Raw genomic sequence first — 12,921 nt, forward strand, 5'->3', positions numbered from 1 at the left:
TTCAGCCTGCTCCCACCAGGAGGGGGCAGCAGACAGGAAAAGAGTGCTCAGTATGAGAAAGATTCATATTTGCGCTATTGCCTATGCTTCAAATCAGTGGACCAGAATGCCGAGAAACCGTAATGTCTTTTTGTTGTGATTAAAAGTTCAAACTTTATAGACAGCACAAGTACCGCTATTATCTCACTTGTGTGGAATCTAAAAAACAAAAAAATAAATCAAGCTCATGGATATAGAAAACAGATGGGTGGTTGCCTGGCAGTGGGGGAGGGGGGCGGAGAACAGGTGAAGGACACTGAAAGGTACAGATTTCCAGTTTCAGAACACGTTAAGTCATGGGGATGCAATGTACAGCATGGTGACATGGTGACTTTAGATAATACTCTGTTGCATGAATTTTTTTTTTTTCTTTTTTACAGGGGCACCTGTGACATATGGAAGTTCCCAGGCAGGGGTTGAATCGGAGCTGCAGCTGAGGCTTATGCCACAGCCACAGTAACACGGGATCAGAGCCACATCTTGGACTTATGTTGCAGCTTTCTGCAACCCTGGATCCTTGACCCGCTCAGCAAGGCTGGGGATTGAATCCAGTCCTCCCAACACACGTCAGGTTCTTAACCTCCTGAGCCACAACAGGAACTGTGAAAGAAATTTTTTTTGCCTTTTTTTTAGGGCTGCACAGATGGCATACGGAAATTCCCAGGCTAGGGGTGGAATTGGAGCTACAGCTGAGCAAACCAATAAGCGAGGCCAGGGATCAAACCCGCATCCTCATGGATACTAGTGGATTCATTTCCGCTGAGCCACAGTAGGAACTCCAAGAAATCTTTTATAACTGTGTATGGTGACAGAAATTAACTAGACTTATTGTCTTGATCATTTTGTAACATATACAGATATCAAATCTTATGCTCTATACCCAAAACATAATATCACACTTCAATTATACCTCAATAAAAAAATAAACTAAAAAGTCAAGCTCTACCAAGTCCAATTTCCCTTTGTTGATCGTAATAATTATTCAGGGTGCAGGGGAGAATTCTCAGGAATTTTCTCCCCCATCCCCTATCCTGCCAATAGTTCACAGCCATCCTCCCACCCAGAAAGGCACAGCACCAAACAGACACTTTTCAGTATTTTTTATTGTTTGACAGGCATTTACAACGTTCCATTCATAGACCTAAAAACATAAAAATAGACCTTCTTTCAGCTTATAAAAGAAATATATAAGAACTTTTGACATAGACACGTCATGACCTTATGTACAAGAGACAATGGCACCCTCTCCAAGCACCAGACTTTCCAGCATTTTCAGACAAACCCGTTGCACTGGGACTGGTCAATGTGACTAGTGGAAGCCTCTGCTTCCGTTTTTCCATCCAGACACAAGCAAACTGGAGATGATATGGAACAATGCAGTGATACAAAGGGAATAGAAACCATTCTAAAGCTTTTTAGGAAAATCAGAAGATATAGCAAAAATTTAATAGAATAAAACTCTCGAAAGATCAAGCTCAAAGCCCTGGAAACCCGCAAGGGGAGGGATACAGGATGAGAAAGCAGGAAAAGCAAGCAGGGGCATAAGAGCATCATGTTCTGACCTCTCTATTGTCTGGAAATATAAAGTCATAACTGATTTTTATAAAATATAATTCCTAAAGCTACTATAAAATTCAGGTCTTTAAAGTACCTACTGATGTGTCAAACACCAAATAGATATTTTCCCCAAAAAGAAAGTGTTCATATTATTGAAACCTTTCTTAGGAAGTGGATATTTGTGAAATGGGAAAAATAAAACAACAAAGCTATAAACCTTTTTTTTTTAAAAAAAAATTGAAAGTGCTTTAACTTGTTTTTGTTCTTCCTATTTGGAAATCTGTTTAGAACATTAGATTTTTCGCATGTTTACCCTGTTCTGTTGGCATGGAGAAAGTGTTAAACCCAAGACGTGTTTTCAAAGAGGTTGTTTTGTTAAGGGCGTTGGTTATGGACTGTCAGGGAAGGGAGAGGTAACCTATGGATGAAGATGCAACTTTGATGGGAAAAACCAATGATCACCATGGCAACCCCATGAGGAGTCTCCCCTCCCCGCCATGTGCAACAGACACACACACTGCCCATTCCGGTGTCATGTTTAATCCAACCAAGCTCCCGTCTCAAATAGAGATTCAAACATTGAAAAAAAAAAAAAATCTGCTTCTCAGGGGAAAAAAACAACTTCTCCTAAGTATCTTGTTGGCCTTTCATATATAAATATAAAAATTACCACACCTCACTCTCTCTGTAAAAGGTAAAATCCTCATCTTTTAGACTCAGAGTTACACTAACACTGTACAAGTCTCATCTGTTTGTGCCCCTGCATCTCAGGTATAATACAAAAAAATAGTGTTTTTTTTTTTTTTTTCCAAGTGATAAATTTGGATCTCTTTCAAGGAGTTTGGCATCTTTATAATTCTCTGCAAAACTAGAGCTTCCAAACACGGACATTGAATCAGACCAGCCATAGACCGAAACAGAAGAGGAAGAAAAAAAAAAAAAAGAAAAAAGAAGGCTCATCAAAACATAAAACTCCACCCTCTCCTCACACATTCTTAAAATACACAGATATTCTCAGACATTTAAGAGGGAAAGGAGTGAGAACACTGCAAGTGCAAGCTGTACAGTTGCTTTGCTTTGTTTTCCCAACTAGGAGATGGGACTGACTTCAGAGAGTCTTTATTATTTTTTTGTGCGCTATCCTTTCAACGAATCTGTTGGACGTACTTCAACTCCTGGGGTGATTTGCTTTCCAGTGCTATAGAAAAAAACTTTTTTTTTTTTTAATTCGTGAGGCCCTGATTAGTTGAGAATAAATAAAAGCCCTTGGTAATGTACAAGAAGAAAGGACTTGCGCTCAGTTGGGATTCTTGAACAATTTTCTGATGTGGTTAGAAAGGATGAAGTTGAGTGGCTACATGGCTTCAGGACAAAGTCAGCTGCCAAAACCGTGTGTGCAAGACTGCGAAATTTAAGGAACATCCTCCCCAGTGCCCTGCCTTGAGGGGCGGGGCGGGGCGGAGGGGCGGGGCGGGGGCGGGGCGCGGGGGGGCGGGGCGCGGCGTGGGGGCGGGGCGGGAGACGTATCTACACAGACTCTTCAGCCGGGGCGCGAGACACCGTCAGATCTCAGTGTTGAGCTTCCGGGAGGGGGCAAAGTCTTCGCGCCTAACCCAAATGACCTCCTCGCTCGTGCTCTCCAGGCCTCCATTGATGCCCGACAGGGCGGCTTGCTTCTTGAGCTGCGTCATGCGGGACGCGTGACTATCCAGGGGCTTCCGGCCTCTCTCCCGCTGACTGATGCAGGCAGCCTGAAGCCGCTCCTGCAGGTCTCTGTCCGCGGCGGCGCCTTTCGCGGACTCACAGAACTCATCATCGTCACTGAGGATGTCTGTCTCCTTGATGTCATCCTGCTCCTCATACTGAGCAAGATCAAACTGTTCCTCTACCCAGCGGTCAGTGTCCCCGCCACCGGGGGGCTGCTGGGACTCCTTCTCCGGGCTGCTGGCGGAGATGGCGTCAGAATCAATGGTAAACCTGTTTCGGGCCAGGCGCCGCCTCCTCCTCCCAAGAGACTTGCTTGGGGCGGACACTGCACACACACACAAAAATATAAAAAATAAAACCCCACATGCTTTACGTGAGATGAAAATCCAGAAAGCAAAGCAAAGAAAAATAAAGACTAAACGATATGCATTTAGTGCCTGGATGTCATCTGGGACTTGAAGCCGGATGGCACCAATCTCTGGGGGTCTTTACCCGGCACAGAGGTCTGGACTTAGAGGATGTTACAGCTGCTGAGGAGAGGGAAGGGCTGCAGGTTACGAGAAAAGGGGGATTCAACTCCCTCTGAAATAATCACTTTCTTTACCCTGTACACCCGGGAGACAGTCAATGCAGATTCTTGGTGTGGCAGGGCAACCAGTGATCTTGGGGTTAATTAACCATGGCCCTTAATTCTGATCACGGCCCAGGGCACAGTGCTCTGAGGAGCTTCTGGGCTGTCCTTGAGTCATTTAACTGGAATAGGTCCTTCGGGAGGATGGGGGATGCTTCTAGAGGTTTACTGTCTTTGTAGAAATCACCATGATATGTTAAGGAGGGAAAAACACTGGTCGAGTTCTATTGCTTTCTAGGAAACAGAATGGAACCCTTGCTGAGGATCTGCAGTTACATTAAGGGCACAGCATCATTTCTGGAGAGCCTGCAGAAAAGAGAGGGTCTCAGAGGGCTTGCTGACAAAGCCTCATGTGAACTGTGGGTCTAAGCAAAGGTGAACCTTAGTCCCTCCAGACTCTGTTCTGTGGACCCCATTTCTCTTCTACAAAGCAATTAAAACACCAGCGCCTGAGGAGAATGAGAAAGAAAGAATACGACACCCAGGCAGCTGATTAACAAAGTGCTGGATACAGTGACTAACAGTTAAGAAAAACACATCTCTGGATTCATTCTTTCACCCTACTGCCCCCTAGAATGCCAGAATTATTAAAAAAGAAAACAAAAAACAAAAAAACCAAAAATCAAAAACAAACAAAAGACACCACCCAATCAAGCAAACAATCCCACCACACGCACATAGACTAAAGATACATGGAAACGCTACCACTTCTCCATGGATAGTGAAATGGACCACAGGCTTTCTGATGGGAGGGTGGAGGCTAGACACCAGTTAGGAGCTGCTTTCCTGAAACCTAAGCCTGAGAAACCATCAAGCTGCTTCAGTGCTACTAGATGACGATTCATAATTACTGCCAAATGTAGCCTTGACTCCAAACACAGCGGGTACAAGGCCAGGGAGCTGGACGACGGGCTAAACTGGCTCCCATTCTAAGCATCCTCTGGCTCAGACCCCTGAGCAACCATCATCATTCCTCGATGTTCTACCATCTTAAAGGATGGCGTAAATGGACCACACTCTCATTCAAGGAGGGGAATGAAAACCATTTCCAGGAAAAATGGAAAAAGAAAAGAATTTTTAAAGACAAAAACTACGACGGCGCCAATTCCATTAGGAAGAAGCAAAAATTACCATTTGGTTTTATCTCAATACCGTCATAGTGGAGACTGGCTCTCTCCAATCATATTATTAGAACTACCTCAGTTCAGAACGGGGCTACTGGAGACACGTGTCAGTGATTTGCAGGCTGAAGGATTTCGAGGCAAAATCTGCTAATGTCTGTCTTCTAGAAATGAGTCAAAAGTAAGATGAGTTGATGGATGATCAATGGATATGTGAAAATGAAAATATATCAAAATGTTGAGTAGAGATGGTAGGTATGAGTGTGTACAAGTCTTTCATTTGTTCTATCGGTCTCATTTTCATAAGAAAATGTTGGACCCGAAAATGTAATTGGGTTACTAGCAGACATACAGTAAGTACTTTTCGACTAAGCGAGGCAGGATATTTGCCTTTGCTGTCCTAGTCAAACAGCAGAAGGAGAAAATAAACTAGATGGATATTCGTGACAGTGCATCATGAAGCATAAGAATCTATCCTTTATTAAAATGATATATAATAACCCAGCCAGCTTTCTAGGGTTCCAGAAGACAAGTGAATATTTCCATTGTTCATTGTTAGGACGATTAGCTAGTGCTGCGCTCATCGTCCACTCCGACACCACTTTTAAATCGTCTAACCTGAAGCTCCTGATGCGAGTGAGAAGCTTCAAAAAGCAGGGTGGTAAAGACTTTCTTCAGCCACAAATGAGCCATCAGGCAAAAAAAAAAAAAAAACAAAAAAAAAAACCTTCCCATCAGCCAAGGCCAATGGGCTCTGACATCAAGGCTTTCCCTCTCAGTGTTCAAGATGACGGTACAGGTTGTAGCAACCTTGTTTGCTTTCATTCCAAAGGGATCTCAGCAGGAAAACTGATGAGTGTCCCACAGACTAAAAATGTGCCGTTTCAAACTGAATGCAGCTCTGACTTTACAGTCATCGATTAACAACTGACATCTGGCCAGTGACAGGGTTTCTTAAGGTTGGAACACATATTCCCTGTCCTGATTAAATATCTCTTGGCAAGTGAAAGGAACAGGTGAGACAATCCCAAGGTGAAATACTCTGCCGTAAGGTCAAAAAGGATCAGCAAAGCTTTTTATATGAGGAATCCATGAGAAACTGTGGATAGGAGAGTATGCAAGATGCTTGGGAAATACTGGTGAACCCTAAAGAGCACTGCGTGTTTGCCATACAAGGTTTTCAATAAACACTTATCCACTGATTGGAAAATAGATGTAAGAGAACTAGCCCCTTAATAGTAGTTGAACTTAAGGTACCTGAAGAGTGTTAATAGACCCTGTCAAACTAGTAGGTTAGGTCCCTGAAAACCTGCAACCATTCACAGTTCCACACCTGCCTCTTCAACACAAATGAGAACAGGCGGAACATTCATTGGAGCAGAGATCAGAAGCCTTTTTTGGCAAATGCAAAGGAAGCCTCTTTTATTGGCATCTTCCCTGCAAAATTCTGGACTGCCTCTTAAGAAAGGAGCAATAAAAATGTTCATATCTCAATGTCACTAATACTTAAGTGTTATGAAAATATCTTTCTTCCTAGATAAATCTGAATGCCATTTACAGGTGGTAGTATTGTTCCTTACTTCTTTAAGGTGATGGAATAAGTCGTATAAGAATATTGACTCTGGGACCATTTAAACTCTAGCTTCCTTTTTTCTAATAGCAGCTCAAGGCTTCCCCACATCAACTAAAAATAACATCGCAGGCACAAGGTGAGGGTAACATCTGACGTGGCATCTGGTCTAGCAAACATGGACTCCATACGGAGAACAGGTTATCACCGTGTTTCCCCAGGACAAAGCCACCGTGGTCTCAGAAGGGTGGGCTTGACCTTGCTGAGGCACCACACACCGCTTTCGGCAGCGGGACAAAGCTGGCTGTCATGCAAAGCAGCGACCCTCATTCAGCAAGCAGGCAAAGACAGCTTCTCTCGCAAGAGAATGCGCTCCCTCCCAGGCTTGGTGAATGAGAGGGGAGCTCATCAGCCAGGAGGAGGGGGGCAGCGAAGGGAAAGCTTGAGGGAGGACAAGAGGAGTAAACCAAGGCAGGGGGCTGGGATGGGGAACCTGGCCCTCCAACGCCAGCCCCCACGAGGCCACATCTAATTCTTGCTCAACCAGGACGACTCGTCCTACAGTGGAGCGGGGGTGACGGGGATCTTGAACGTCTGAATCCCCACAGTACCTGCCCTGCTCATGGCTGGCCTGGCCCCTTTCAGCGCACACAATCGTTTTCCTCCAAAAGGGACATATTGCTGGGACGAGGGGAGACTCTCGGTCTTCAGGAGCTGTCTTCGGTGCTTATCGCGCAGGATGGAATGCACAGCTTTCAGGAAATCCTTTCGGCTCTCTGGGGAGCTATGAAAAGGAGATTTACGCGTGTTAGGGACATGGTGCTTAACCCACAGACAATTTCTGACGTTATCAGGTGCAGCCAAACAAATGCCCCTGAGGATCAAAAGGGAAAGACGGAGGCCACCACTCCAATTTCCCTGCCAAGTCGTGTGTTCATCTCTGGAGATAAAAGAACACGTTTGCCTTTCCCTTTATACTTTGTGATTCATCTCCTGTAGCCAATGTGGGACAGCACAGCCCATTAAAGAATAGATTGATGGAAAGATGGATTTTGCTTCACAAAGTGGCCAGATTCTGCTCTTGGTACTTAAGGCAGAGACTTTCATTCTAAAAAGTAAATTTTTTTTCTTTCTTTTGAGGGCCATACCTACAAGATATGGAAGTTCCCAGGCTAGGGGTCAAATGGGAGCTACAGCCGAGGTGGCAGTCACAGCCACTCAGAATCTGAGCCTCATTTGCAATCAATGCCACAGCCTGCAGCAAGGCCAGATCCTTAACCCAATGATTGAGGCCAGAGATCAAACCTGCATCCTCATGGATACTAGCTGGGTTCTTAACCCACTGAGCCACATGGGGAACTCCTAAAAAGTAATTTTTATAGATGAGGAACCATACAATTCTTGTGGCTCTGCAGTGCCCCTAAAAAAAACCTGATGTCCCAATATCCTTAGTTGCCTGTGACATATCAACGCGTCCCATGGCATGCTTCAACATGTAAATATTAAAGCTATGTTGTTAAGAACTGGAAAATCTTCCTGAGTCCCAACTCCTCCCATAAAAAAGAGCTTCCCAAGTCAAAGTTATTTTTCTTCTTAAGTTCTCAGTATTTTTACTGATGGACGTTTCACCTGGTATTCCTTATGGACAATGAACATGGCATCTCTGGGGCAAGCTCTTTGGAGCCCCATGGACTTACCAACAAAATGGCAAGTGGATTAGCCTAAATAGGTGGTAAAGATGGTGCTCAAGCCACATTAGGTTATTGGAAAAAAAATTTGATTCTCATTCCAACAGCTTTCTGGGATCTGGAGGTATGGATCCCTCTCGCTCAACACAGAGGATGTGCAGAAACACAACATGGACCTTGAGGTCAAACCCACTGCGTTTGAACCCTGTTCATTTGCTGTAAGGTTCTGGCAAAAATACCCTCTCAGAGCCTTGGCACTCCATTTGAAAAATGGAATAACCGTACCTCAGTCTAAGTGAAATAATGCATGTAAGGTGCTTAGCAGAGTTCATGCTTGGTAAATGTGCCTTCTTACTATATCGGCAATAACATTATAAAATATTGCTAACAACCCTAAGAATATTGATTCCGTTGGGAGTTTTTTAATAGGGAATCCAGAGCATACTGTTATCCACAGTGTGGGGTCCTGGGTGAGTACTGAGTAAATTCCTGAGGATTATGGTTAAATTAAAGCCTTAAGGAGTATAGGAGTTATTTAAAGCCAAATATACCAGAATGCTGGTTACTGGGACTACCCTGTTTGGTATTTTTAGGAAAAAAAATAAAAGAGAAAATTGGCTCCTTTTGAGAAAAGACCTCAAATTCTCCAAGACACGGTCCAAAGTGGGGGGGGGGGTGTTGTAGGGGAGTGAGAATAAGAAGAAAAAAGTAGCAGCCTTCGTTTAAGTTCAGCTTCCACTCAAGATCTGGAGGTGAACATAAGCCCCTTGGGCTAACCTCCCCAGGCAGAGGTTTCTCCACCTGAAGAGGAATCTCAGCAACACACCCTCCCTCACCTCCTGCCAGCTGACTCTCCATCTGCTGCACCTCAGAGGCGTTACAGTGCCAACGATGCATCCAAACACCAAAAGTAAACCTAAGACAACCCACGTCCTTCTAACCTCTCAAGATGTACCTATGGGAAGAAAGCCCTCATTTGAATATTGAATTTATATGAAAATTCCCATTTCCTTTTAGAAAGATATTCAATTAACCAGGCTACTGTCTTCTTTCTGATATCATCAGTTGAATGGATCCAATTACTCTTACTTAATAAGCATCCAATAACTTCTCGGAGTTCCCGTTGTGGTTCAGTGGTTAACGAATCCGACTAGGAACCACGAGGTTGCGGGTTCGATCCCTGGCCTCGCTCAGTGGGTTAAGGATCCGGCATTGCGGTGAACTGTGGTGTAGGTTGCAGACACGGCTCGGATCCCGTGTTGCTGTGCCTCTAGTGTAGGCTGGCAGCTACAGCTCCAATTAGACCCCTAGCCTGGGAACCTCCATATGCTGCGGGAAGCGGCCCTAGAAAAGGCAAAAAGATAAAAAAAAAAAAAAAAAAAGCATCCAATAACTTCTTAAATGTACAAGGAAAAGGAGTGGCTTCTAGGGTTGCACAGGCTGGGCTGTAGAACCCAGGGGGGCTTAGGGACATCAAGCATGGTCACATTCCTTCCCTCTGGGTGGCCCAATCCCCACTTCCCGGGCCTCAGGCTCACCTGCAACACAGGTGGAAGACCCTCTCCGGCCTCCCTTCAGACTCTGATTTCACGTGGACAATTTCACACACGGCATTTGCTTCTGCATCTAGAGAAATTAAAACAAGGATGAATTAGAGTGTGTTTCACAGAGATTTATTTGCATTTTTACAAAAGCATTTTCCACGCTTTGGTGTTAAGACTAAATAACGCAGAGCCGCGAAAGACCAAAGGAACTTCATTCCAATCCCAGGATCTCAAGAGACAAAGTGATTGAGAGTTTCGTGGGTGCTAGGAAAAAGAACACTTGGAAAATCTCCAGTTGCTCGAATCTCCTCCTAGAGGGGCGAAAAGGACAATCCACCAATCCTACTGATGCCACAACTGACCCTTTCAGCTCCACAGCCCGTTCGGCTGAATCTTTGCAATGAAGGGATTAGTTGAGTTGGCAACAGCTGGACTAAAGAGAGCCCCCAGATTCCTGTGGCGATTTTATCAGGCCAGTCGTATAAAGAGGCACACCCCCTTGCCATCGGTAGGACAGCCTTCCTTCCCCCTGAGTGACCAGGCCTGGTGCCCGGAACAAGTGTGTCCTGGGAACGAATGCAGGGCGTCCTCTTTCTCATCCTGCCCATAGCACTCGATCTGAGTGAAGCCAAAATGGGACACTGAGGCGGGAAGAAGCAGTTATATTTAGAGGTAATTTCTGAATCCTTCAGTGCCTGAAACATCACGTTATCATGTGATTTATTATTAGTGTTTATGAAAGAAACAATCCCTTCCAGACATTCAGACTGCAATTCAGTGCCGAGTCTTTTCCTGACCTAGTGGTTCAAAACCCTGGTCACAAACCCTCACTGTGCCCACGTTATATAACCCCAGCCACCCTTATACAGAAAGTTCCACAAATTTTCCCAAACTAAGACAAAAATCTAGAAATTCCCACCTTGGATTCTCACATCCACTGGAATTTATTTCATAATGAGGGGACAGGTTAGGTAGTCTTATATGTGCATTAAAATAATTTTTTTTTTTTTAGGACTGCATCTGCGGCACATGGAAGTTTCCAGGCTAGAGGTCAAATTGGAGCTGCAGCTGCTGGCCGACACCACAGCCAAGCTGCATCTGTGACCGACACTGCAGCTTGTGGCAATGCTGGATCTTTAACCCGCTGATGGAGGCCAGGGATTGAACCCACAGCCTCATGGATACTAGTGGGGTTTGCAACCTGCTGAACCACAATGGGAACTCCAAGATAAGCTTTACTGCTGATATTTTAAACTGCTGATTTGAATTAAAAACCAAAGGCGAGAATGAGATGCCATGTTCACAAAGGTGGTTTTGTTTTCCAAATTTCAACTCTTCATGTGTTTAGTCCTCAAGGAAGGCAAAATTCCTGGCTGAGAAGCCTTTGCAGTTCCCTATACGCATAAGCTTTACCATTTATAAAGCAGGCACCAGGCAATACAGATCCTTCAATAAGTTACCCAATAAGTTACCCTAGCATTAAGTGCCCAAACCTCAAAATACTATTGTAGCTGTTTGTAGAGTTCTAGGTTCCTGAAAATTCATGTGTAAACAAATATGACAAATCAAATCAAAAATGAAAAGGTGCCAGGGTAAATCTCTGGGCCAGAAGATTAGACAGTAACCTTCTTTTCTTTTTTGTCTTTTTGCCTTTTCTAGGGCCACTTCCCAGGCTAGGGCTCTAATCAGAGCTGTAGCCACCGGCCTACGCCATAGCCTCAGCAATGCGGGATCTGAGTCGCGTCTGCAACCTACACCATAGCTCATGCAAGGCCGGATGCTTAACCCACTGAGCGAGGCCAGGGATCGAACCTGCAACCTCATGTTTCCTAGTCAGATTCATTAACCACTGCGCCGCGATGGGAACTCCAGACAGTAACCTTCTTAAGGCAAATGATCATCCCCGAGATATCTGCCTGACATGGTTTTTGCATTTGAGTTTTCTTCCTGAAACACATCACCACTGGGATGGAAGCAGCATCTAGTGTAACTCAGGTGGGTCACTACAGCAGGTCTGTCCTCATGACACTGAACTAGGAAAGAATTGGTTTTATGAGGATGGACGCCAACTTTATGGCTCATGGAGGTGACACATAAACACGGGGAGAAGATGAATAGCAGCGACCAGACGTGAGGAGCTGAAGGCTCACAATGGATGCCAGAAACGTGAAGGAGAAATACAGATCCCACCGTGCACCTGCAGAGGTCCAGCTGCAAGGCCTCCTTTTACGACCAGAAAGCTGCACCTGCTGTCCAAGTGGGGCGGGAAGAGTGCCCTGTGTTTCTACCTGACCCCAAGGCTGCTCCTTCCAAGGTGTGCCCAGCAGGTCCTACCTAAATCAGCCCCCAGTGAAGCCCTGGATGGGGTCTCCAGGTCACTGACATACTGCTCTTCTTAGTCAGTACCCTGCTGATGGTCACTTCTCTTCTCATGAGCTAAAGCATCATCTAATTATATTATTGAGTAGATTCATCAGGACACTAGCCAACAACTTTCTTCATTCAATGCTATTTGCATCACAGAAAAAGAACAGACACTGCAAAAGCCTTCACGCTTATACAAAGGCAAAGATTTGTAATGCTTCAGGGGGAGAAAAAAGCAGCCAATGCCTTTTTTGTGTTTTGGGTGGTCTCTTCCAGTTAAAAGGCAAAGGAGTTCTTTACATGGCTCTTTGTCTGCTCATGGTCTCAAGGATTCTTTCCAGAAGTACAAGCCTCATTGCTACTTAGATGGAAGTCGCTGTAATATTATTCACATATGTAGCAGAATGACTGGAACTCCTTCCAACAATATGAAAGGCATGATATTCACTCAGTCCATTCATTCAAATATTTTATAAATGGCTGGGTAAACAAGAGGCAATGGAGAGACTGAGGGAAACCAGAGTTAAGCACAGAAGAAAAAAAGACGGGAGTGCAGGTTCAGAACCCATTGCACAGGCACACAGAAAATATGTACCCATGGAGTTCCCATCATGGCTCAGCGGAAATGAATCTGACTAGCATCCATGAGGACACAGGTTCAATCCCTGGCCTTGCTCAGTGGGTCAAGGATCCGGCATTG

At 44.8% G+C, this 12,921-nt stretch overlaps 1 protein-coding gene across 8 annotated transcripts in view; it reads right to left on the reverse strand.

Annotated features, from left to right (window-relative positions):
• TIAM1 (T-cell lymphoma invasion and metastasis 1) overlaps nucleotides 1,125-12,921 on the reverse strand; it is a 461,256-nt gene continuing 449,459 nt past the window's right edge. For all 8 annotated transcript variants that reach the window (XM_021070904.1, XM_021070903.1, XM_021070906.1 and 5 more), the window contains 3 exons: nucleotides 9,852-9,939; nucleotides 7,237-7,409; nucleotides 1,125-3,628 (listed from right to left, as the gene is read on the reverse strand). In XM_021070904.1, coding sequence (XP_020926563.1) covers nucleotides 3,159-3,628; nucleotides 7,237-7,409; nucleotides 9,852-9,939 — 731 coding nt within the window. In that variant the 3' untranslated portion in view covers nucleotides 1,125-3,158. The remainder of the gene's footprint in view (nucleotides 3,629-7,236; nucleotides 7,410-9,851; nucleotides 9,940-12,921) is intronic.

The sequence above is a fragment of the Sus scrofa genome, chromosome 13, assembly GCF_000003025.6.
Source record: "Sus scrofa isolate TJ Tabasco breed Duroc chromosome 13, Sscrofa11.1, whole genome shotgun sequence".
Taxonomy (NCBI): domain Eukaryota; kingdom Metazoa; phylum Chordata; class Mammalia; order Artiodactyla; family Suidae; genus Sus; species Sus scrofa.